At 45.5% G+C, this 26148-nt stretch overlaps 2 protein-coding genes and 1 long non-coding RNA gene across 3 annotated transcripts; 1 reads left to right on the forward strand and 2 right to left on the reverse strand.

The window, feature by feature from the left end:
• Window positions 1-3425: 3425 nt before the first annotated feature.
• Window positions 3426-5769, forward strand: LOC124678866. Its single transcript, XR_006994673.1, has 3 exons — window positions 3426-3884; window positions 4408-4468; window positions 5173-5769. It is a non-coding gene; the product is annotated as an uncharacterized LOC124678866 (long non-coding RNA).
• Window positions 5770-15255: 9486 nt separating this feature from the next.
• On the reverse strand, window positions 15256-20047 carry LOC124676507. Its single transcript, XM_047212551.1, has 6 exons — window positions 19648-20047; window positions 18705-18864; window positions 18158-18334; window positions 17997-18080; window positions 16081-16162; window positions 15256-15977 (listed from the first exon to the last, which is right to left on the reverse strand). Exons 1-6 carry the CDS (start codon window positions 20016-20018, stop codon window positions 15538-15540), a joined length of 1314 nt encoding a protein of 437 aa, XP_047068507.1. The 5' UTR covers window positions 20019-20047; the 3' UTR covers window positions 15256-15537.
• A 929-nt stretch (window positions 20048-20976) lies between these two features.
• Window positions 20977-24303, reverse strand: LOC124676812 (ylmG homolog protein 1-1, chloroplastic-like). Its single transcript, XM_047212838.1, has 2 exons — window positions 23656-24303; window positions 20977-21439 (listed from the first exon to the last, which is right to left on the reverse strand). The coding sequence occupies exon 1, from the start codon at window positions 24176-24178 to the stop codon at window positions 23657-23659; it is 522 nt and encodes a 173-aa protein (XP_047068794.1). The 5' UTR covers window positions 24179-24303; the 3' UTR covers window positions 20977-21439; window position 23656.
• Between the last annotated feature and the right edge of the window lie 1845 nt (window positions 24304-26148).

Consider the following 26148-nt stretch of genomic DNA (forward strand, 5'->3'; position numbering starts at 1 on the left):
TCCCTCCCTCCCCCTCTCCTCCCTCCCCACCCGATCTTCGCCCCGGGTCGTCTCGCGCGAGGTGGCTCCGGGCGACGATCCAAACCCTAGAAAAGGCAACTGATCTTCCTCTTCCCGTCCGCTGCCGCTGTAGGGGCCGGCGGTGGCGGCCGCGCCCGGCTGCCAAAGGTAGGGGCGGTGGTGGCGCGCCCATGGACTCCCCTTCGCGCAGAGGCGGGATATTTCAGGGGCGGCGACGGTGGACGGCGGGTCTAGTGGTGGTGGCCTTCGGCTACATCACCTAGATCATGGCGGGGGACGCGGTGGTGTGGCGGAACTCGGCGGGGCGGTAGGGCGGCAGCTGGTCCGGGCGGCGGTGGCAAGGTACATAGTCGCGAGGCGGCGGCAATGAGGCTCGGTCAGTCTATCCTCGCGGGCAGCAGCCGGCCGTCTCCGCGTCGTGCACGTGCGTAGCTGCTACCCCGACGGCTGCCGGCCTCCACCGGCCGTGTTGGAGGAGGAAGATGGACCATGGTTCCTAGTCATGGCGGCGGTGTGGGGGCCGTCCATTCCGGCTTTCATGGTGGTGGTCCTAGGGTTCTTCTTTCGTGAAGATGAAGACGTTCCAGATGCTGATCTTTCTTCATTTAGCCGGAGTGATGAGTTGCGAAAGGCTCCGATAGCGTTTGGAACAGTGAATCTTTTGCCTGGAGTTCACAGGTTCGGGTGGTATTCGGTCACGCGCACCCATGCTTTTATTCGGACCGCTTGGTTCCGGAGGGAGTGGCGTGAAGTTCTGTTCTGTGTTGACATCAAGAGACTTTTGGTCCATGGTGAAGTCAGAAGCAAGGAATATCATGAATGCGGATTGGGGATTAGCTAAAGAAGGTCCATGTTTTCGCGATGTTGAGAAACTTCTTTGGTGTTCCGGGATTCGCATTAGTGGTATGAAAGTAGGGGCGGCAACACAGGTGAAGTTCAGAGTACTACCTTTCAGGATGAAAACCCAAGGTCCGGCCTTAACTGGTTGTGCCTGACAATGATCTTGTTGGAGGCATTGTTTTGAGAGCGGGGACTATCTTCAGGGTGAAAACCTAAGTTCTTTGATTGGGCGACGACAGCGCTGGTGCACTGTTCACTTCTTGGAGGCGTCGCTTTTGGAGAGTCTGTATTTCAGGTGTTATCTTGGTGGATGTATTGCTTTTGCTAGACCTGGGATACTGTAGCGGGACTTTTATTTCTTAGTTTTCTTTTCTCTTTTTTGGCTGTGTGCATCCGTACTGCTATTAGGGTGTTGTGTTATTGCAGAGGCTAGGTGTAATTAGTATCTTTTGATATTAACATATTCTCTTTATCGAAAAAAAATTGTACCTTAATATTTAGCTGCATGCTTGTATACAGAATCCGGCTAGCTCATACCAATCATTCATCTCATATAACCTATTATCGTGATTTTGTGCTAAAACCTTCGTTTCGAAACAAGTGACTCAACTTTGTTTAGGTACGGAGCTGGGTCACTCACTCATTTCGGAACGGAGGGAGTATAACCTACGTGTCACTGTTTGAGAATTGAGAGAAACATCAAGAACCACTTTTCAGCTTGGTAAAGTTAGCATCTTGGAGACATTACATCACGAAAAATGCAGATGGCGGTGCCTAACCTGATAACTTTTTGTTGGAGTCTTTTCTGGAGTAGTTCATGATTAATTCCGGTCGCCAAACTGCTACAGCAAATGCACGTTCTGGAAAAGAAATCTCATCATTTATTATTTAGAGACTGGGATTTGTGGTGTGAAATTCCTAGAAATTCCCAATCCGAGCAGTGTGGTTTGTTTATCCGTCAGACGAAATCACTATTTATAAATTGCATATACATCGTCAGTCTAGATCACAAGGTGACTATGAATACGATTCTGTTCAATGTCGATACGTCTTTGTTCAGTGACGACGAGTTGATCTGTCTTCATGCCTTCATGGATTTGGTCGAGGCCAGATGCTTTTGAACGTGCTGTTGGCTTGCGCTAGCTCGGGATATCAGCCGCTCCAATACTACTCCGTATATCAGTATATCCCCGGGGATTACGTCTTCTAGAAAAATATTTCACCATATCATTACCGCGCTCAAACAGCACAGTTCCATGGCCCATAACACCACTATCTTCGATCGCCACCTTCGGTTCAAATTTAGACAGTTGAGAAACAAAGAATGTAAGATTGATGCTGCTAAATTTGCCGCATGTGCACTAGAAACTTTGAAAACCGCCAAGATTGAACAGAAAATGGTGGATCTCCTACGATCTGTAAGGTCTTACAAATATTACCTACAAATCGTTGGAAGCACAATGTTCGACAATATTCTTTGACATTCCCCAGGCGCGCGGCGGCAGACAGCGAGGGAGAGCTCCTGCGCGGAGAGCCAGGGCTGCCACGCGGCGACGAAGCACTGGGTGCATGTGCGTGCGGTCCCGCGGGCATGTGGCCAACATGCGCGGACACTGCAGGCGAGGCCTGCTGCTCGCTGTCGGAGGCTGTCCGCGTCTGACGAGGCGAATCCACCTCGGTCCGCGGTGTCTCGGGATCAGCGCTGGCAGAGGAATGTTCAGGGAAATCTGCTCCGTGTTCTGTGCTCGTTTCGTCGTTTTGTGACTGGTTTTCAGAAGCAGATTCAGCACTGATTTCTTCACTGTTTTCACCAGAATTTTCTTCAGAACTTGTGGTATCCTGCAGCACATTAGGAACAGACACAATAGGTACAACATGGTTATTGCAATTTTGTGCACTCTCATGGGAAGTGGACGTGGTTGACGGAAGAAGGAGAATTTCCTTCTTAAGAAGAGCACCGGCATTTGGATGTAGAGATGCAAATGGGAAGACATTTTCATCGAAGACGACATCACGGGAAATATACACACGACCTGTAGAGATATCTAGGCACTTGACACCTTTATGGAGAGGACTATAACCAAGGAAAACACATCGTGTGGAGCGAAACGCAAGTTTCCGCTTGTTGTAAGGACGAAGATTGGGCCAACAGGCACAACCAAAAGTTCTCAAGGCATCATAATTTGGGATGATATGAAAAAATCGTTCAGTGAGAGTTTCAAAATCAAGCACTTTGCTGGGGAGTAAATTAATGAGAAAGGTTACAGTGATAAAAGCTTCATCCCAGAATTTAAGGGGCATGGAGGCATACTTCTATAAATGTTGCGAAGCTACCCGGCCAACCAGGTGGTTTCAAGGGGCACATCCATCCTGCGCGTCCGTTTCACCAGGGACAGTAAAATTTCTAGCCCACTTTTAACAGCAGCCGTCCGATGCAGTCGTTTCATTTGTCACTTGTTCATTCGCTGATCAAGTCCATGACGCGTGGGGCTAGGTGCGTGCGGGGCCGACTGTGGGAGGCAGTAGCGGGCGCTCGTTTGGGTCGCCTTCGTTGGTGGACAGCACGAACCAAGCGGCCACCTCTCGCCCCCAGTCCGCCGCCATCACTCGTCCCCAATCCGCCTCCTCCCCTCCTAGAATCCACGTCCTCTCTCGATTTCCCCTCCACGGCCTCCTCTCGATTTGCACTCCGAGAGCTCTGATGGCGACGGCGGTCGGACTGAAGTTGGGCGACAGTGAGCAGGACGGGAACAGCTCGTCGTCTCGTGGACGGCCGGGGGCTGCGCGACGGCCGATCCCCATCGATGGCGGCGGCGGTCGGACTTTAGTGGGGCGGCAGCGAGCAGGACGGTAACCGCTGGTCGTCTCGTGGACGGCTGATCCCCGCCGTCTACCGGAGATTCGTCGGTGCACATCGATCTGGCTACTGTGCCCCTCCAGTGGAAGCTGCACAACCCCGCTATGTCCTCATCTTCTCGGAAAGGGCAACTTACCATCGGGCTCGCCTCCTGCTAATTTCCAAGGTTAGCACGCTGCTCTGTACCTATTGGCCAAGATTAGCATATTGTTTCCTGCCATTTAAGAGTATGTCATGTATCGCCGGCTACACCTTTATTTGCTTCCAAGCCCACTAAAAGATCTGATTCGTCACTAATTTTCCAGTAGACAACATTCCCTAGCACCATCCATATATGATCTACAGAAAACAGCCTTTTCCCCACATTTACATGTGCTATGTGGTGCCGCTCTGTTCGCCTGTGTGCTTGCCGCTTGCACTAGAGTACATTAGATTCATATTTGCATTGCTTGTGGCCTTGCTGATCAGGTTGGCAAGGATGTTGAGACTTAATCTGAACTAGAATAAAAAATAAACTCTATTGGCAGTGTTTTTGAGTTTGCTTCAGCAATATAGAATCTGAAAATAAGTGCTAGGATTTGCACATTCCACAGCAAAGAACTACAATGTGTGTATACTGATCATTTTGTCCAGGAGGTTTACACTACACCGTTAAACTAATTTTGTGTTGTTCCATCCTCATTTGCCAGGACGATCCTGATGAACATGCTGAAGAAACACACATGCTCTCCACCTGGAGAACACTTTTAGGTATGTATCTTTTCCAAAGAAGTGATATATAGTGCTGGTCAGATGGTCATTACAATTCCTTCCGTTTGTGTTAGATCATATATAGTCTGAATGCATGATTTTTCCTCCTAAAGTGTCTTATTGAACTGAATCCAAAAATGCTTCCTTATTTAGTAGGAATTCCTTGCCTTCACCTACAGCTTGTAATTTGTACCTGATGTTCGATCCATATAATTTGGTCTCCGTGTTAAAAAATTTAGCTGCTTATATTGTAACGGAAAGTTCAACCTAGCTTCAATGTTATTGTCTGGCATGGTAGCTTTTACTATTGCATATCCAAGGTGAGCTCATCCTAATTTGTTTCTTCAATCTCAGGCGAAGATCCATCTCCCATTCACTAACATTTATTTTTTATGTAATTATTTCATTGATCCGGGGCACCGACCATCGTATGTGTGAACATTTAGCTTGCTTTGCAACTAACTATGATTTCCTACATCTGTGCATTTGATTTAGCTTGCAATAATATAACCCCGGTCCAGTTGGTTTAGCTTGCATAAGACTGGCTGTATACTAGACCGTCCCTGTGAACTGCTAGCATTTGGAGTTTAGTTGCAAACTATTCCAGAAGCACCAACTCAGATGCTTGATTGGTGCTACAATTGCTCTTCTTTCCTTCCTTGCTTCGCTTTGTACCAATCATGCAGCTGCTGTGTTTTTTACAGGATGTGCTGAGTTTTTATAGAGCGCCTCAAGGATGTGCTGAGTTTTTATAGAGCGCATCAAGGATGTGCTACAAGAGGGGAAGGTTTTGTATCAGGAAATTCATGTGCAACCCGTCTGTAGAGCGCCTTTTCATGGTTCAGTTCACGAAGTTTATCGTTGTTGAAGAGAGGCCTGGGTTGGAAGATGGTTGGAAGACAACTACTCCAGTTGACAAGGAGAACAATGAAAGGAACTATTCTGAAGGGCAAAGAAGTAAAGCTGAAAGCTACAAGGAAGCAATGGAGCAATTTGAGAACGTGGCCACAGATCTTTCGCGAGATGCTAAAAAGGTGATAAGAAAACAAAAGGAACACAAGAAGTTGTAGTAACTGGTGCATTGTTTTGGTCTTCCCAAGGTTGTAAAAAGCTTGGAATGAATCAGGGCCCCAATCATACCTACAACTGATGAAGTTTTATGTACATACCTAAGCTCCTGTGTTTTATTTCTATATTGGGTACTGTATGACCCTGTTTTGCTACCACTCCCTTTTGGGTGAACCTAACTAACAAACAATGTATTAGTTCTACTCTATTAGCTTATTGCTATAAGAAATTGCACCAGCATGTCCTTATTTTATTCCTCCCTTCATTGTTTTCGACTTACGGTTGATGGTGTTCTACAAATAATATCTCTTTGTTTATGGTCTGAACTTGTTTGCAAGGAATATGTATAGTGTGATTGCAATATCTTGAAATTGCGTTGCATGACCTACTGATTTTTTACGCAGCTAAACAGTTCGTTTCTGCTAAATTTTCATATAACCTATATCTATAGGACAATGCCATTGAAACTTAGCTAAATTTCCATACAAGTTTACCACTATTACGGTACTCTGCGCCTCAATTTTCAAATAGGTTGGAAACCTAAAATGTTTACCCATTGGTGATTATTCTGATGTATTTCTATCGACGAAAATAACACTACTTAGTTTGTTCATTTGAGGAAAATCATTACTTCTTAACCGGCTAAAACTTAGAGTTACAATAATATCTCGCTTTGGCCTCTGCATCGGGGCGCATCGAGTCATAGGACGGTACCGCTCAACATTAGCCAAAGTTCCATACGAGAATTGCCGTTCTTATAGCCATTGTTATATTAAAACTTTAGTATTGTGGTCCTCACTTCTTCATTGGACCGGAGACCTAAATTGTTTGCCCGTAGTCATTTCTTCTTTTTCTTTTTCTATGTACTATGTACTTATCAAGAAAATAATGCTCCTTCTTAACTGACTACAAGTTATGGTTACAGTTCTATTTTGCTTCTGCCTGTGCGCCGGGGCGCACCGGGTCATCTAGTTAGCAAGTAAAGCAAGACCAACTTCGACTATGTGACGATGCTTTCTTTCAGCTGAACCATTTTGCTGATGAGCATGAGGATAAGAGACATGATGTGTAATGCCAACTTTTTGAAAGAAACCATTTAATTTCTCATATTCACCTCCCCAGTCAGTTTGCATAGTAACAATTTTTCTATCAAACTTACGTTCAACATACTGTTGATAATTAAGAAAGGCTTGATAAACATCAGAACGCTTCTTGAGCAAATAGATCCATGTAAATTTACTGAAATCATCGATGAAGCTTACATAATATGCATGTTTTCCCACAGAAAGAGGGGCAGGCCCCCATACATCAGAAAAGACTTGCTCCCCATACATCAGAAAAGACTTGCTCCAAGGGAGCAGTGGAAACACTAGAAGAAGTGGGATATGGTAGCTGGTGACTCTTTTCCAACTGACAAGAGTCACAAACATAAGGTGTACTTTCTGGGGTGTAAGCTATTTTATTCTTCCTAAGAACTTGTTGAACCACAAACGAAGATGGATGTCCTAAGCGGCGATGCCATGTAGCGGATGATGGTTTTATTGTGATGAAGGCGTGCTTGGCGGTCTCATGAAACATAGGCACCAAGGGATAGAGACCACCCCAGCAGGGGCCCCTAAACAGTGTCCTTCGAGTTGCTTGGTCCTTGATTAAGAAGAAGAAAGGATGAAACTCAATAAAGACATGATTATCAAGAGTAAAGCGATGAACGGACAAAAGATTCTTTGATGCACTAGGGACATGAAGGATATTATTGAGATCAAAGGAGCCATGAGGGGTGCGCAAAACTGAATTACCAATATGACTAATGTGCATACCTGAACCTTCAGCAGTGCGAACTCGATCTTGCCCATGGTACTTGTTGGCTATAAGAAGCTTGTTCAGTTCACTGGTGATGTGGTCAGTGGCCCCTGTATCAGTATACCAATTTGTATCAACACCATAGGAGGCAAGGTTTGCTCCCTTGTCACCATCATCCTTGTCTTTCTTGTCATCCGAGTAGCGCCACCAGCACACATTGGCAGGGTGACCATGCTTCTTACAGATTTGACACTCCGTATCAACATAAGGAGTAGGGACGCGATTAGAACGGCGTCCATCGGAACGGCGACCACCACCATTATCTCTACGGCGATCATCTCGACGGTCACCTCTCCGATCATCACGGCGCCAATTGTCATCACGACGCCAGTTGCGGCTATCATCACCACGGTAGGGACTGCGAGCCCATGGCGGAGGAGGTGAGCGATCACGGGGTGGTGGAGTTCGAGCACGAGATCGTGGATCACCACGATGGGCAAGGTTGGCAGATGATACAAAGGAGCCGTTTTCTTCCACTCCGTTCCGCATGTCATAAGAGCTCAATTGTTCATAAAATTCATCAAGAGATATGCCCGGGTTTCCATGCACTGTGGTGATGAGTGCATTGTACTCTCCCTTATCAAGACCATGCAACAAGTAGCCAAGGAGTTCATCATCTTCGAGAGGTTTTCCGAGAGCAGACAGTTCAGAAGCAAGGCCTCTCATCTTAGTGTAGTATTGATCAGCAGTCAACGACAATTTCTTGGTGTCATTGAGTGCACCACGAAGGTGCTGCGCCTTGGTGCGAGACGCTGTCTTGAACATGGCGTTGATAGCAGCCCAGGCCTCGGCGATGGACGTCACCTCAAGCAAATGCGATAGCACATCTGGCGAGAGGGTGTTGAGGAGAAACCGAAGAACTTGTTGATCCTTGGCCATCCAGTCAATGTATGCCGAGTTGGGGACCATCACCTTTTTTTGCTCAGCATCGTCAACCTCAATAGTCTTGGGCAGAGCACGATCCGAACCATCCAGCAGTTGCATAACATTGGCACCACGGAAAGCAGGCAGAACCAGAGCCTTCCAAAGCAGAAATTTGTTGCGATTCAGCTGTTGGGCCGGTGGTGCCCCTAGGGCAGCAGCGAGAGCAGAACTTGTCATTGCGGATGAGCTTGACGCGCTCATGATGGTAGACCTGAAAACAGAAGCAAACTTAGGGTTTTGGGCTTGTGGTGGGTGTTTGGTGGAGATGGCTGATGGCTAACGATCTAGGGTTTTGATCGGCGAGGATTTTAGGATTTTGTGATGCGGCTGCGACGGTGGCTGAAAGAAGCAACGACGGCAGCGGCAGGTGTAAATCTGTAGGGGTTTTGTGATGCGGCGGCGGCGGCAACTGAGAAACAGCAACGGCAGCGGCGACAGAGTTGTGTTTGTATGTGTCTTGGAGGGATTTTGTAGGGCGCGACGGTGACAGCAGACAGCTGCGGCGGTGGCGCGGTTGTTGGTTGTGGCGGCAACGGTGGCGGCTGGGAACAGCGGCGGCGGTGGCGGCGAGGCAGCTAGGTCGTGGAAGAAGTTCGCTCTGATACCATATTAGCGATGGTTGTTAACGTGTACCTTTGTCTTGGCCACGGTTCCATGTTATATAGGGCAAACAATATGCCAGAGTTTGTACAAAATACTCAGCCCATATACGAGGCCCAAATACATAAGATATAAAACCTCTAAAACATATTCTAACAGTCTTGGAGATTGGAATAAGGCGATGAAGCAAAGTCCATGGGTCTTCAAAAATCAGGCGGTTATGATGGAAGAATATGAAGGCTTCACAAACCCTAGAACTGTTGTCTTGAACAAAATTACTGTATGGGCTCAGGTCCTGAAATTACCAGACATGCTCCTGAAAGAGGCGGTAGTTCGTGGCATGTGCAGGAACATGGGAGAAATTAAAGAAGTGCAGATCAAACTACCAGCTGGGTATGTGGGTGAGTTCGTCAGAATCCAGGTGAAGATTGACGTCAATAAGAAGCTCACCAGATTTGTTTCAATGACTCAAGATAAACAGAAGAATTGGTACCAAGTTAAATATGAGAAATTGCTGACTTTCTGCAATAACTGTGGTCATCTTGGCCACTGGCATGAGGAATGTGGAGATGGCGTACATGATGAGTCCAAGTTTGAATGGGGAGAGTTTATGCTAGCCGGTGGTGGCCGTGGTTTGGGCCGAGGTAGAGGTGGGGGTCGCAGCTCTGTTCCATGGTGAGCTTTGTTTATGGGGAGAGGTAGAGGGCAAATGGGTGACCCAAATGTTGCTGCATGGGATAAGTAGGCCCGGTGAAATGAGGGTGCGGGGTATGCAAATACCAATGGTCCAGGGAAGGGAGTTGGTGAATGGAATTCCAGAAAACAAATTAATTTCGATGAGCCAGATACTACTGAAGGGAACTTGCTACTCAGGTGGCAAAGTTTCTGATATGGTGGGTTTATTCGACAATACGAACAATATGGTGGGTACAAGCATGGAGGGTACACCTGGTAAGGTACAACCCCCAAAGAGGACTAAGGTGGATGAGGTCCAAAGTGGCAATGATAATTCTACAAACCCTATATCGGCGGCCTCCGGGATGGAGGTTGTCCAGGAGCAATGAAAATATTAAGCTGGAATTGTCGTGGCCTCAAAAAGGCTGCGGCAGTTAGGGCTCTATTGGATGTTATCAACCGTAGAAGCCCTGATATTGTGTTTCTGCTAGAGACTCACCTCGAGTTGTTCCTGGAAGAGATGCTTCGGAGACAGTTGCGTATGGATTTTAAGGAGGTAGTTGTTAGTGATGGAAGGAGTGGAGGGCTGATTATTTTCTGGAAAAAAGAGGTTGTATTATCAGTGAGGGATAGAACAAAACTTCATTGATGCTATGATTGGAGTTGGACAGGAAAATGTTTGGAGGTTCCCTGGCATATATGGTGAGCCAAGATGGGAAAATAAACATAGGACATGGCAAAGACTAAGAGACTTGAGCACGATTTCTGACATGCCATGGCTAGTTATGGGTGATCTTAATGATATCTTATATCCTTTTGAGAAGGAGGGAGGAACAACAAGACCTGCCCATTGTATGAAAGCGTTTCGGGATGCCATTGAGGATTGTAATCTGGTGGATGTAGGTTATATAGGAGACAAATTTACGTGGAGAAAGGCTGGACCGAGCGGTTGCAAATGAACCATGGAGTGCTAAATTCACGGACTCTAGTCTTCATCATCTGCCGGTCTGATCATAGGCCCATCCTTATGTGTATTGATGAACCAGTTGTTGAGCAGATTCATAGCCCGTCGGTGTTAAGGTTTGAAGCTCGATGGCTGAAGGAAAAAAAAACTTCATGGATGTCGTGCAAGGGGCGTGGGACTTGAGTGACCCATTAAACTTGAATGAACCATTGGCGGAATAACTGGCTAAGGTGCATGATCATTTGCATAAATGGGATAAAACGGTTCTGAAAAGATCAAAGAATACGCTTAGGAAAACACAACGAGAGTTGGAAAATGTTGTGCGCCAATCTTTATCACCTGAGAATATTGCTCGTCAAAGGGAACTATCAGAGGAAATAGAAAGATTGCTGGATATGGAAGAAATACACTGGGCTCAAAGAAGTCGGGTTAACTGGCTTCAATATGGAGATAAAAATACAAGTTACTTTCACAACTTTGCTACAGCAAGGAGGAAAAAAACCGTATCAAAAAGTTGTTGCATGATAATGGGAATGTTTTTGAGGGAACAACTTATCTAAATCCTCATATTCAGATTATTTCGCATGGCTATTTACAACAGAAGTGGATGAACCAGATCCGGAGCTTCTGCATAAAGTATTGCCTAAAGTTTCAACTGAAATGAATGATGGACTTATTAAACCCTATAACGATGAGGAAGTTAAGAAGGCGTTATTCTCTATTGGAGACACTAAAGCTCCTGGTACAGACGGTCTCCATGCAATATTTTTCAAGAAATGTTGGAACATTATCGGGGATTCTATTGTCAAGGAAGTCCTTCAGGCTATTAACAATAAAATTATTCCGGACGGCTGGAATGATACGGTCATCGTGCTTATTCCTAAGGTGGAATCTCCGGATAAAATCTCTCAATACAGGCCTATAAGTCTATGCAATGTGCTTTATAAGGTAATTTCAAAAATGATTGCCCTGAGACTTAAGGTTATTTTGGAGAAAGTGATTTCTAATGTTCAAAGTACTTTTGTCCCTGGCCGTTTGATCAATGACAATATTCTGATTGCATATGAAAGTATGCATTGCATGAAAAATAAGAAGAAAGGGAAGAAGGGATATTGTGCGGTTAAACTTGATATGCATAAAGCCTATGACCGTGTTGAGTGAGTGTTCCTTGGAAGGATGATTACTCGTCTTGGGTTCAGTTCTGAGTTTGTGGACCTAATCATGGCCTGTGTAAATTCAGTGAATTACAAGATCAGGTATAACGATCAAGAAACAGATTGCTTCTCTCCAAGCAGGGGTCTCCGTCAGGGGGATTCTTTGTCTCCTTATTTATTCCTTCTGTGTGCAGAAGGTCTCTCTAGTCTTTTGGCTCATAAAGAGGAGGTTCGTGGCATCGAAGGTGTTAGGGTGTGCAGAAATGCACCAGCAGTATCTCATCTACTTTTTGTTGATGATTCATTAATTCTTATGCGGGCAGATATGACTAATGCAACCTCATTAAGACAAATTCTAGAAGATTACTGTGCTAGTTCAGGGCAGATGGTAAGTGAGTCAAAATGCATCATCTACTTTAGCCCCAATGTTGATGTGGAGTTGAAAGCTAAAATATGTACAGAGTTGAATATAATGACAGAGGCTATCTCAGATAAATATTTGGGCTTACAAACCATGGTTGGCCTAGATAAAAGTGAAAGTTTATTGTATCTTCTTGAGAGAATTATAGAGAGACTCAACGGATGGAAAGAAAAATTCCTATCAATGGGAGGTAAGGAAATCTTATTGAAAGCAATTATTCAGTCTATTCATGTATATGCCATGGGTGTTTTTAAAATTTCGAAGGGTTTATGTAAAGAGATGAATGATGCTATTTCTGCGTTTTGGTGGGGTGATACGGATGAACAAAAGAAGCTTCACTGGTTTGCTTGGTGGAGAATGTGTATCCCAAAGAAACTAGGAGGAATGGGGTTCAGGAATTTATACTCTTTCAATCTGGCTATGCTTGCAAAACAGGTTTGGCGACCGATTACAAATCCAGAATCTCTTTGCGCACAAGTGCTGAGAGCAAAATATTACCCACATGAAAATATCTTAAAAGCATGCCCTAAACATGGGTCATCTTATTCTTGGCAAAGCATTGTGGCAGGGCTGCAAACATTCAGGCGTGGACATATTTGGAGAGTTGGAAATGGTACCCAAATAAATATCTGGGAAGACCATTGGATTCCCAGTAGTCACACAAGGAAAGTTTACTCGAGGAAAGGACAAAGTATTCTCAGAACAGTGGATGAGCTAATAAATCCAGTCACCGGTGATTGGGATGAGGGTATTATAAGGGATAATCTATTAGGTGTCGATGCTGGAAAAATCCTACGGATTCCCCTAAGTGATTCTCTGAATGAGGATTTTGTTGCCTGGAACAATACTAAATCTCATATGTTCACAGTTCGGTCCGCTTATCACACGGAGTGGAATCACCAATTCGGAAATAAAACTAGACGAGCTGATGGGCAAGGTACCGTTAATATTAATCCAGTTTGGGAGAAAGTTTGGGAGTTGGAAGTGCCAAGCAAGGCAAAGATCTTTATGTGGAGGTCTCTGCATGGAGTTGTCCCTGGTAGGTCGATTCTGGCTTATAGGCATCTTAAAGTGAACCCTGAATGCCCTGTATGCCAAAGGGGTGCAGAAGATATGAGACACTTAGGGCCTGTTTGGTAGCCCGGGTCACTAGAGAAAGACATTCTCAACCCATACAAGCTGACCTTATACAAGCTCAGGTGAGATTTTACCACTCGTTTGGTAGATCGGGTGTGCTCACACATGCTAAATAGAGATGGTGTTTGGTGAGGCAATCTGAGCTCAACCGAGCTGGTCTGATTTTTTTACACAAAGAACCTCGAACAGAAAAATTAAAAGCAATCAGGTCCCTAAAAGCTAAAACGAAAAGCAATCGGGTCCCTGAGAAATCGCCGCCGGCGAGAGAAGCGGCCGCCGGCGAGAGAAGCGGCCGCCGGCGAGAGAAGCGGCCGCCGGTGAGAGGCCGTGGCGGGTGCTCGACGGAGGGCGGCGCGTGGCCGAGACCGTGGCGGCACGAGGCCGAGGCCGAGGCCGTGGAGGCCTGGCCGAGGCCGAGGCCGTGGAGGCCGGTCGGTGAGGTGGCGGCGCAGCCGGCGTCGGTGAGGTGGCGGCGCAAGCCGTAGTCGGGAAGGCGATGGCACAGGATGAAGTCGGGGAGGCGGCGGCGTTGTCCCGTGTCTGGCCATGGCGGCGCTGTCCCGTGGCGGCGCTGGCCCGTCGGTCGCGGAGTTGTGGCGTCGGGCGGCGCGCAGGACGGCGTCTGGGAGGCGGCCGCGCAGTACGGCGTCTGGGAGTCCTCGTGCAGGCCGGCGTCTGCGGTCTGCGAGGCGGCAAGCTCGGTGACGGGGCAACGGGCGCGGCGTGCGGGGAGAGAGAGAGTGAGGGGGAATGAGACGTGCGGGTTGGGGTCTGGGGGTGTGTGGGCGACGGTACAGTGTTTTGCGGGGGCGTTTTCCGGATGGACTCAGCTAGGCTGAGCTCAGAAGCTCGAATCGAGCTTCTCTCTCGGGCAGGGCTCTGGAGCGTTTTTCGTGCGAGGTGGGCAGGGTTGAGAGGAGAAAACCGGGCTAACAAACACCCAAATTTACAGAATTCTCGGTTGGGATGGGAGATTCGCAGGTAGACCCGGGCTACCAAACACGCCCTTACTGTTCTCTTGCTATCGGGCATGCGAAGTTTGGAAGTCTTTGGGCTTGTCTGAATATATCAAGCAAGCAATTGCAGGTGAGCGATCGGGGTCGACTATCTTGGAGGATTTGCTATGCCGTGTTAACTTGAAGTCACCGATTCTTGGAAATTTGAAGATCAAGGAAACGATCGCTGTATCATGTTGGTAACTACGGTGGCAAAGACATGAACTTGTAAAGGGAGAAAGGGTCACGGAACCTAAACGTACAGCTTTTGCCACTCAAGCTTTAACATCGAATTTTATTCCTGCAGCTGCAGCATCAAATGTAATCCGGGAAATAATTTGGAAGAAACCCTGGCGTGGGTGCTACAAAATAAATTCTGACACCTCTTTCCATGTGAATGGTTTGGGTGCCGTTGGTGGGTGCTACAAAATAAATTCTGACACCTCTTTCCATGTGAATGGTTTGGGTGCCGTTGGGGTTGTCCTGAGGGATGACCAAGGTGATGCTATTGCCGGATATGCTTGTCCTATATCACATATTCTTAATGCAGCGACAGCAGAAGCGTTAGCTCTTTTGAAGGGCTTGAAATTTTTGCAAGAGCTAGGGGTGACAAATGTAACGGTTGAAGCTGACTCGTTGGAGCTTATTCAATTCTGGAGCCCATACTCTGCTATTCTTTCTGAATGCTTCTTGAAGGCGCAAGATTTCAATTCTATTGATTTTATGCATTGTAATAGAGAAGCTAATCAAGTGGCTCATGAATTAGGTAGTTATGCTTTCACCTCAAATTCTATAGTTAGATGGAATGATTCCCCCTAGTTTTATTTTGTCTTTTGTACTTAAAGATGTAACTTTGTTCTGAACTGGAGCAACAGGTACCAGACGCATTTTTTTCCTTCCATGATACCTAAGGGGATTGGAATTCTAATGAGGCGGCCTGCTGGCTTCGTTATATATAGTATTATGTTTTCAAAAAATGGAACGTGCAATAGCTGAAAATGCGCTTTCAAAGCGGTTTATTAGCAGAAGTTTTTCAGCAAATCTCAGAGATCTTCGAATAAATCATCCAGAGATTCCCTCATTAATCTGTGATGCTAACGCACAAACGCCATATTGCATACAAAACACCATCCAAAATTAGGCACCCTGATTATCTACCTCCTGTAGCACGGCATGGATTTCGTTCCTCCCCATCTCGACTGCGGCTCTCTGGAGACCAACAGGCCCTGATGGCCATGAAGCCTTCTCTTGTAGATGCTCCTAGGTGCTCATCACTTTTTTGCATGCCTTCTTGCAGCTCCAAGTAAGAGGGCCTTCCCTACGATGCCCGTGTTGAGCACACAGACTGCAGCCACCGCACCACCGACCACCACCCATTTCCAGTCAAACCCATGTTGGACTGCCCTGGAGTTGCTATCCTCATTGCTGGATCTTTCTGCGGTGGAGGGCCCTTGATCAAAGGGGTCATCAGAACCAGCAATGCACGTCTTGGTGGTCACCCTAGCCATGATGGCGCTGCGTGAGAGGATGTTTTCTGATTTTCTCATTAGCTGATATGCTCTAAACCCAGACTGCAGCTTTTTGACAGCACCCCACATGCCGTGACGGACACCAACTTTCGCGACATCCTTGGGTATGCCCATGTCCTCGTAGTGAACCAAAGTTACTTCACATGCCATGGGTTGCTGGCCATCTTGTTTGGGCGACTGAACTGCAGTTTTGCATGCAGAGAACGAACCAAATGTCAAAAAGGTCCAAACATTTGCATCCCTGCTTGATTGAAGTCGAATACTAGTAGTAAGAATAAGAATTACCAGGTCTAATACGCCAACTCGAAAAGTACAATTCCACACGTCTGGGTTTTTCCTTCTTGGGCAAAGATGGATAAGGAACTCCCTGTAAATGGAAGTTGCTGAGGGTTCTCAAGTCACAATCGAGAATTTCTACATACTATATGCATCAATACTGAAATACCTCTAAATCATACGCTGGTTATGCAAACATGCCAAGGCAGCAACTAATTCTCTGTACTGAGATCGAGGGATCGATTAAACAGCAAGCTATGTGCGAGTATTATGTCACTATGTGGGTTTGTTTTTTGGCTCACATCAGTTGCCCTGATCAACTACTTCCAGAAAGAAGAGCATTCTTTCCAAGCATGCCACACCATTGCCAGGCAAATCAAATGTCAAACATAAGCAGATCTTTTTCATTACTAAAAGATCTGAAACATACCGTTATAAAAAGGGGAGCGATAGTAATGGTTTATCTCCTCCTAGACATAGAATACTCATAAGCCAGTAATCTCAGGAGAAATCGTAGTATGCAAACAATTCGGTTCAAATGTCAGGCTAGCACCTACCATATCATAAAATGGCCTACGACGAAAAAAAAAATATTAAAATAAGAACACATGATGAGTGCTGTGCTACCGATGCAGGAAAATCGAGAAATTAAAAGCATCACAGAATGTCGATTATTGGGATAAGGAGAAGCTGCATGTAGGTCAATGACAAAGGTGCTGAACTGCTCATGTGAACTTTCTAAGGTTAAACCGTTAAAGAGATAAAAAAGTGCAGAGAGGATAACAGGTATGTAATAAAATGGGGAAGCGGACCCTTTGAAAAAAAACATAGGTAGTAATCAATATTAATAGTATAGCTAACAAGGAACTAGTAGGAACAAATATTTACTATGGAAAAATGGGGAAATGGCCAAAAATCATTTGATTTATGCTAGTTATTACTAAGATACATTGATAGAAGTATATGTACAATGCAAAATGAAAACTAGTTAGCGAATGCATGTCACATTAATGGAAGTATATATCCTTGGGCCAGAAAACATTGTAAGACGGTTCATTTGAAGACTAATGGATAAATCTGGACCATCGATTGTTTGAGTAATTATTGTTAAAAAATTGCCCATCTATTCAGGCTTAGTTAAGACAAAGAAACAATAGATACACAGTGGAGAAATAATTAGGGAGAGAATGCATGTCATGGCGTGCATATGTGACAGGATTAATATGCATTGTGTTGCATTTTCCTTTTGTTTTCATGGCATGCGTATGTGTTGTCTTGTTAGGAATAATTGATCGGGCTGCTTTTATAGCCGATGACACCATCCATGGCCATTAGTTGTCAGTTTAGTTGCCTATATTTTATTATCTTTTAACCCTGCAGACACCTAAGAAAAGGTTTCTTTTTCTCCATCAGATAATATTTTCTCGCTACATGATATGTTTTGTCTGTTCAATGAAATGATGTTCATTGCTGGCAAAATTTGTAGCAAATGTTCTGACATTACGGCATAACCATGTTACAAGATTTTCGGTTCAGATGGTAAAATAAAAGTTGGCATGTCAACTCATTTTGTCAAGTTACAAATTGTAACCATGCCACAAGATTTGTTTATGACCCGAACAAGAATGCTGCTCAATCATTCTCATGTTACATTATTTGCAACACCCTTTCTTCACATATAGTCAATTGGTAGAAGTATACAACAATACATTTTTATAGTACTATCAATTGGTACTTCCCAAATTTGTTGTTTCTTCTTATGCTAAAAATCCAAACATTAAAACCACTAAAACAGATTTAAGAGTTGTGGGTGGCAGAGGTGAGCTGTATTTTATTAGACCCTTGGGAGCAAAATTAATGTACGGTTCAGAATGGTTTGAGAGCATCCTACAGTTTGTCATCTATAAGAAGTGTTCAAGATATACCTTTGTAACACAATAGTAAGCCTTCCCAGATTCCCAAATACGCCGTCCGAAAATGTATTCACGGTCACTGCAAAAGAAAGGGAACTGGAAAGCAAACAACACGTTGGAATTGTGAAACACAATATACAATAATGAAATAAAGGAAGCACAACTTGTCAAACCTTTTTTATCCAGTGAATAATTGTGGTTCCATTCTGGGGGAACTCATCCAAAGTTTTGAAGCACACAAGCATGGGATCCCACTTTAGACGAAAATCATCATCCCAGAAGAAATCTCTAACCAGTTCAGGTGTAGCATCCTCAAAAATAGTCTGGCTGCAATGCATTATAGGTCCCACCTACATAAAAAGTAGGAATAAATTAGAGAGCAGCACATAAAAACATAAATGACATGATGTTGACAGTTTAACCATGATATATATTTTCTGCAAGTTCGTACAGTTTTCGATGAAGTAATTTCAGAAAGAAGGTAGAAATCTGACAAAAAAAAACACAGCAAATGGACTGAGGTATACAAGTCAATGACATGATCCTGTTCCTGGGACATTTATTTGGTGTATCTAAATTCTTAATTTGCAATGAGAAGCTTATATTATGAATCTAAAAAGAAGAAGCTAAAACTACCTCTTATAATGAATGACCCTTGTTTTTTTATACTATACTATACTGTTAGCATCTGTTTCCTTTTCTCCCAGTGATAAAACAAACCTCGGGCTCATGACGCCAGGCCTTGTACGTCATGTTGGAAGTAGTACGCTCCATCAAATGCTGCCACCCTGTATGGCCACTCTCCTTATCATCCAAAAGTTGCACGAGGTGATCTAGGTCCTTGTCAGTGATACTATCATGCTTTCCCTCAAATATTGACCTTGTAAAAAAAACGAAATGTACTTAGTGGAAGAGATCACTGAAAATGCATGTTGGAATAAATTCAAAACGATGGACCTCTGTGGTGCATTCATATCATAAAAGCATGATTTGTCTATGTTTGGATACCTCTAATGCGACATATAAACTAAATACACAAACTAAAGGAACCCACGATCAGTATGCCAAAAGGCAAGGTTAAGTCAAAATTGATTATGTACAGTGATTACAGTTAGTACTTGTACTTACACTAAAATCATGGTGGATGGATGGTTTTTGTGGCCACAACAGTAAGCCCAAACACAAGGGATCAACTGACAATGGTAAAAGCAATTACTTCTTCGTGATGAAAATGCAGTCAAGGAAAGCTATATTACAAATCCTTGCACTCAGAAGGCAAGTTTCACACGGCCGAGCAACATGTGTCATCCGTTGTTAGCTCCTAAACACCTGGATGACAGTGAACACTACAATTTTCGAACATCACCTGTCCAATTGTAAATACAAGCACTCTCCCTGACAAATCTTACCTTATTTACGAGTGAGCTCTAGAATCGATTCAGTTAATTAATTAATAGTTGAATTTCACAACGAAAAGAAAACTATGAAGCTCCTAATTAACCCAGCATTGGTAGAATTGCAATCATCCTATCTAAATTCCGTAGCAGTGGAGTAATAATTGTAAAAGTAGAGACGAACATAAACAATTCCAACCAGCGCAATTGACAGCTGAAACGCAGCGCATTTCCGCCCCCCAACAGGCCTAGACAGATTTGGCTCTCACCTGCCGTCGGCATACGCGGCAGCGTCCCCGCAGGCTTGGTCCGTGTCGTGATCCTCGCGCTGTCGCTTGCCGTGGCGGCGGAAGGCGGAGGAGAGCAGCCTTGGCGCGACGGAGAAGGCGGAGAGCGCGGTGCAGGCGAGCCAGAGGCGGCGCGCGCCGAGGCCCGGCGGCACGTAGAGGAGGCGGAGGCGGCTGCGGAAGCCGAGGAAGAGCAGCCCCGTCCAGCGCGGGCGCCACGCCCAGCCGATGAAGAGGCCGATCATGACGGCGGCCCAGATCGGCACGGCGCAGAGCAGCACGTCCACGGCCATCTCCGCCAGGGCCGGCGGGCGCAGCAGCAGGCCCGAGGCCTCCTCGTACCACCCCGCCATTGCTAGGGCCTCTGCGCCTTCCTCCCTCTCCCTCTCCCCTTTCACCCTTTTGATTTGATGATCTCTTTCTTTTTTTTTCTTTTCGGCCAGGGGGAAAATGGAGGCGAGGAAGGGAGGGGGACGAGTTGTTTTTGGAGGTGGGTGTCGGTGAGGCTGACCTGTGGGGCACCGTAAGCAGGCCTACCTGTCGGTGACAGCTGGAGCGAGCGGTTTGTGAGGCGGGCCCAGGGGTCAGTGGGGGTGGAGAGGGGTGGGGTATATGCTCCGGACAATGCGGTCGCGAGCTGAACGGTGCCGCGGACTGGCATCATGTTTATCCGGAATCAATGTGCAGCGCGCGAGATACGATAAGAAATGGTGGCAGGGGGCCATTGGCTGTGGCCTGTGGGAACATCGTTGAAACCGTAGGATCCTATTTGCTCAGCACTCAGCAGTGAGCACAGGCGCCGGACGGCTACGGACCTGACACATGTACAAGTGTTCGTTTGAGTTCCATGTCACAAAATTTTGCAATCGACACTACCCCACTACTTCTCTCGATCTGCCGTGTTTGATGCTGATTTTTCATCATTTTTTTTAATAATTGCTCATACAAAACGGTTTTTTCAACGGAAGAGATTCGTGGTGTTTTTCCCTGGCATGCGACCTGGGCAAAAAGGGCCAAATCGAGCTGGTAAAAAATGCAGTTTCGGTACTCACTTCACCTAATTTACAAGCTAACTGGTCTAACAAATTGAGAACTACTCCTAGAATTGTCCACCTTCTAATTGTCATGGGTACTTGCCAAAGATTTTCCAACGAACATACAAATCTCTGAGAGCCCCAGAACAGCAACGGCTAATAAAATATGCATAGGAAATCAGCGAAGCTGTTCAATAATGAAAGGAAAAGACCTGTACCAAATGATCACGAGTCTCAGCTCTCAACCAGAACATGTGACTTCGCAGGTAAACACAGATTTCAAGTCAGAAAGGGAGATAAGATCCTCCTTGTGATTCAAGGAAAAGAAAGCACAAAAATCAGATGACAGGCAGATGCATGAGCTTATGTCTGTGCTAGTTCAGGAACGATTCGGCTTTGAGATGCAGTTCTCTAAATTGCTTTGAACAGACGTGCAGATTGTGCTAACATAGCGAAGACAGATTTGGTCCGAGAACAGAGCATAATCACAATTTGTAGCTAAGCCATGTACTAGTTGTACAATCATTGAGTTCCGTTAATGGAAGAAGCTTTATCAAGGGAGCTACACTTGCCTACCAAACATCTCAAAATAACTCAAACTGTGTTCCCCTCGCAAATAATATATTGGTTTTGCATCCAACCACCACTCCTTATCTTATCTTGGTAGAGTCCAGCAACGACCAAAAAAACGACCATGCTCCAATAGTAGAACTAAACATACCACATCTACCCTTCAATCCCTGCAAAATCATAGTCATAGTAAATATAGATGATAACATGAAATTTATTTGAATAAATAAACTACTTCAACGGAACTTGGAAATGCAAACAAAGGAACATGAGGTTTTTATAACTAGGTAATACATGGGGGCAAACAAAATGTATTTTCTCTATCTTTTGTTTAGCACATAAGTTATAAGCAGATACTTGACAAAATACTTCATTCATTCTATTTGGGCATCAAAAAATCGAATTATTAGGGCTAATGTTCGAGCTCTTATATGCACGCAAAGATTTACATCAGCCACAACTCACCTCTATTCCAAATGAACTTTTTTAGTGTTTGACCTATCACCTGTGTCCTATAGGCATCATTACTTGTGCAAATTCATAACAGTAGTGTTTGAACAGGTTCTTTTCCAGGAAATAAGGTCCATGCAAACACACATTCAGGAACCTATGGTACTGCAATTCAACTTGATAGACCCACAAAGGAAGCACAAAAAAACTAAAAACATGGTAGTGATATGATAGTACTCCCTCCAACCTCTTATAAAATGTTGTCGACTTTCTACAGCTTTAACAACATGATTAAAACAGTTCATTTCTGCAGGAATAACTGTAACTATGTTGATATTAGTATAAACAAGAAACTTTGTATATGGAAGTACTATTAAGTATTAACAATAAATCTACAGGTATAAACTTCACGCGGCTAGTGAAGATAATATGACATATATTGGTGATAAATATTCAAAACGTTTGACCACACACAGACACACTACAAGTCTACAAAGATTCTAAAACGCAATTCCATATAAAGAACTGATGGAGTGTTCAGAGAATGATCAAACAAAATGTACCCTCCATTTTCCTGATCATCTATGTAAAGAAACCAAATAACAAAATATGGGTTCTTCAATCAAAATAAATGATGCTGGTGATGTACTTTTCAAACAGCTGAATTGTTTAGTTCAAATGGTACCACAACTGTTGTTGCTCTTGTGAAATTTCAACTGTTGTATTTTCAATCCTAATGTGTTTCTTATGACAAAATCTTCACGCATATGAACTTGCTAACTCCAGAATCCAGCATTGACAAGCCAGGATGAGATTCGACAGAGGAAACAATTGCATCTATCTAGTACCAAGATTTACAAGGAAGGGGTAAAAACTGGTTTAAAAGAAAAGTGCCATGGCAACACACAAACCCCCTTCCTTTAATCCATGACTAGTTGACAAATGCATCATGTACATGGCATACTTAGCCTTTTCGATGAAGTGAGAAACACTTCCAATTAGACTTCACTCTCAATTCAGCTCATGTTTAGCTTCCAATAATCTTAATTAACCTTAGATATTTAGTTCCGTTAGTCTGCAAATCCAACAAATGAACTATACTTTGGAAGTTCCGGGTCATACTAGAATGATGGTGCATCACATTTAAAGAGCTATAATCAGCATTTTAGGCACAGAATGACATGTTTAGCCAAGTTACACAAAGCAGTATTACATAACGAAATATGATTAAGTAGACCATGGTACAAACTAAGAAATAAGTGGAAGGTGAATCCAACATTTATTGATCCCATTCCCGTGGACCACAAGTCTGTACGATAATATCATTGCTGATTCCAAACTATAGCCTCTCGTATCCTGGAGTATTTAGTATTTACGCATGCCAATGCACAGACAGATTAAAAAACTAGACGAGTAACAATTAAAAAACACTGGTCGTAATATAGGTAAAAACCCAGCGACTAACAATTAAACAACCTCAATAGTAATATAGGTAAGGAACTAAGGAACTAAGGAACTAAGGACCCAAGAGTAGTTATGCAATTTTAGTTGTCAACTTCCATAACTCGAACCAATGGGTTTAAAATTCATATTATCGTCCTCTATTTATTTTCACCAAAACATAAAACCAAAATATTACTTAGTATATATGCTTGGTGTTTTTGGTCACCAGTTAACTAATGGATTAGGCTTCACTCTGTAGCACTTCCCCACTGCAAAAGCTCTAACTACCAACTACAAGATGTAAGTTCATCTGTTGTGACTTGTGGCAAGATTGCAGGCGTAATTGTTCACCACATAACGTTGTAAGGCAATGATAGTTTCCAATAAGCGCGAAAATTGACGAAAGTAAACAAAAATAATGGCCTTGTGACTTATTTGTTACACTCATGAACACGCAGGCAGAACCATCTTAGCAAGAAAGAACAACACATACCTCACATGCGTGGCTGAGGTCGAAGGATCATGATGAGGATGTCTATAGCCATGAACGCGACGAGCGGGCTGAGATCGAGCTTGCGGCCGAACACCGGCGGCATGACCTCGCGGCAGAGGGCGAGAAAGGGGTCGCAGAGGTCTCGAAGGGCGGAGAAGGGCTGGCGGTCCCATGGGATGTTGGGGAACCAGGAGAAGAGCACCCCGACGAGCAGAACCTCCCGGTAAACCCCCAGCCACCGCACGGCCGCCGACATCGCCGCCGCGATCGGCGGACGCAGCGGCGCGAGGTTGATGCTCCGCAGGCCGACCTCCAGCGCCGAGAGCGGGGCCAGAAGCCCTCCCACGGCCGAAGCCGCCACCTGCGCGGCGGCGCGCGGGGGCGGCGGCGAAGCGCGGATGCTGCGTGGGAGGCGGAGCGGAGGCAGGGCTAGGGTTTTGGCGGGGAGGAGACGGGTGACTGAGCTCGGGATGGGGCGGAGCAGGACTGGCCTCGTGCACGGCGACGCTAGGAGGCCGTTCATCGTATCCGGACGCAGGTGCAGGTTCCGGAAGGTTCTAGAAGGATTGGGAGAAGAAGAGGGGAACGAGGGGCAAAGGCAACCGAGGAAGAGAAGGTTTCTCGAGGGGGAAAGGATAGAGGGGTGATGTCGTCGTGAATTCGTGATGGTGGGGCCTTCTTGTAAGAGATAATAGGGAGACACCATCCCCTTCCCCTTAAGGGCATCTTCAGCGGCGCGACGCATTTTAGCGTCCGCGCGCGTCCATTTGCGTCGATCCTTTTGGTCGAAATCGACCGCGCGTCCGTTTGCGTCGGGGTGGCTATAGCGGCACGACGCATTTTCTTAGGACGAATTATTTTTTAAAAAATGAAACATAATTTACATACTTAAAACATAAAAAATAAACCTAAACGCCTACTCCTCCTCAGTCGTCTGTCTGTCTCTCATCGTCGCCAGTCGAGCACGATGAGCTCCGGTATGACCCAAGGCCGGTTGCCATCCGGGGAGCGTACGCCGCGGCGCGCCGCCGCCGGTGCTCGAGGTTGAGGAGGCCGTAGCGGCGGTGGAGCGCCCGAGTGTTGTGGGCGTGGCGGCGGTGGAGGCACCCGAGTGCTGCGGGCTGTGGCGGCGGTGGAGCGCCCGGTCGCTGCGGCGTGGCGGCGGTGGTGCGAGTGGAGGTGTGGTGTGGGCGAAGGAGCGACGCGGCCGGTGGACTTTAAGGGCGGCGCGCGCGGATACGATGCCATTGAAGGCGGCGCGAAGCCCGGCCGCCGCCCGCCCGATGCGCGCGCGGAACAGGCAGCCGCGCCATTGATGGCGAAGCCTGCGGCGCAGACGCGGAAGCGCTGACCGCCGAAGCGGTGCCCTCGGTGCAGACTCGTTGCCAGGCGGGCCCGGTGGAGACGCGAGCGGACACTTTGCGCGTCCGCGCAGCGTCCGCCGAGACGCAAATCTGGCGCATATTTGGGCCAGGTTTGTGATGCGCGTAGATGACACGTCCGTTGGGAACCCGAAGAGGAAGGTGTGATGCGCACAGCAGCAAGTTTTCCCTCAGTAAAAAACCAAGGTTATCGAACCAGTAGGAGCCAAGAAGCACGTTGAAGGTTGTTGGTGACGGAGTGTAGTGCGGCGCAACACCAGGAATTCCGGCGCCAACGTGGAACCTGCACAACACAATCACAGAACTTTGCCCCAACGTAACAGTGAGGTTGTCAATCTCACCGGCTTGTCGTAAACAAAGGATTAAATGTATAGTGTGGAAGATGATGATTGTTTGCGAAGAACAGTAAAGAACAATTGCGATAGATTGTATTTCGAGATGTAAAGAATTGGACCGGGGTCCACGGTTCACTAGTGGTGTCTCTCCCATAAGATAAGCGAATCTTTGGGTGAACAAATTACAGTTGGGGAATTGACAAATAAAGAAGGCATAACAATGCACATACATATATCATGATGAGTACTATGAGATTTAATCAGGGCATTACGACAAAGTACATAGACCGTTATCCAGCATGCATTTATGCCTAAAAAGTCCACTTTCAGGTTATTATCCGAACCCCTTCCAGTATTAAGTTGTAAACAACAGACAATTGCATTAAGTATGGTGTGTAATGTAATCAACACAAATATCCTTAGACAAAGCATCGATGTTTTATCCCTAGTGGCAACAGCACATCCACAACCTTAGAACTTTATGTCACTTGTCCCGGATTTAATGGAGGCATGAACCCACTATCGAGCATAAATACCCCCTCTTGGAGTCACAAGTATCAACTTGGCCAGAGCCTCTACTAGCAACGGAGAGCATGCAAGAACATAAATAACATATATGATAGATTGATAATCAACTTGACATAGTATTCAATATTCATCGGATCCCAACAAACACAACATGAAGGATTACAAATAGATGATCTTGATCATGATAGGCAGCTCACAAGATCTAACATGATAGCACACTGAGGAGAAGACAACCATCTAGCTACTGC

Source organism: Lolium rigidum, chromosome 7 (genome assembly GCF_022539505.1).
Source record: "Lolium rigidum isolate FL_2022 chromosome 7, APGP_CSIRO_Lrig_0.1, whole genome shotgun sequence".
NCBI classification, from domain to species: Eukaryota; Viridiplantae; Streptophyta; class Magnoliopsida; order Poales; family Poaceae; genus Lolium; species Lolium rigidum.

Coding starts and splice junctions, on each gene's coding strand:
- LOC124676507 (XM_047212551.1), bottom strand. CDS start 20,018: ATGGCGGGGTGGTACGAGGAGGCCTCGGGCCTGCTGCTGCGCCCGCCG. Junction 18,081..18,157: donor TTATTCACTGGATAAAAAAG/GTTTGACAAGTT, acceptor TTTGCTTTCCAG/TTCCCTTTCTTTTGCAGTGA. Junction 15,978..16,080: donor GAGTTGGCGTATTAGACCTG/GTAATTCTTATT, acceptor GCAAAACTGCAG/TTCAGTCGCCCAAACAAGAT.
- LOC124676812 (XM_047212838.1), bottom strand. CDS start 24,178: ATGAACGGCCTCCTAGCGTCGCCGTGCACGAGGCCAGTCCTGCTCCGC.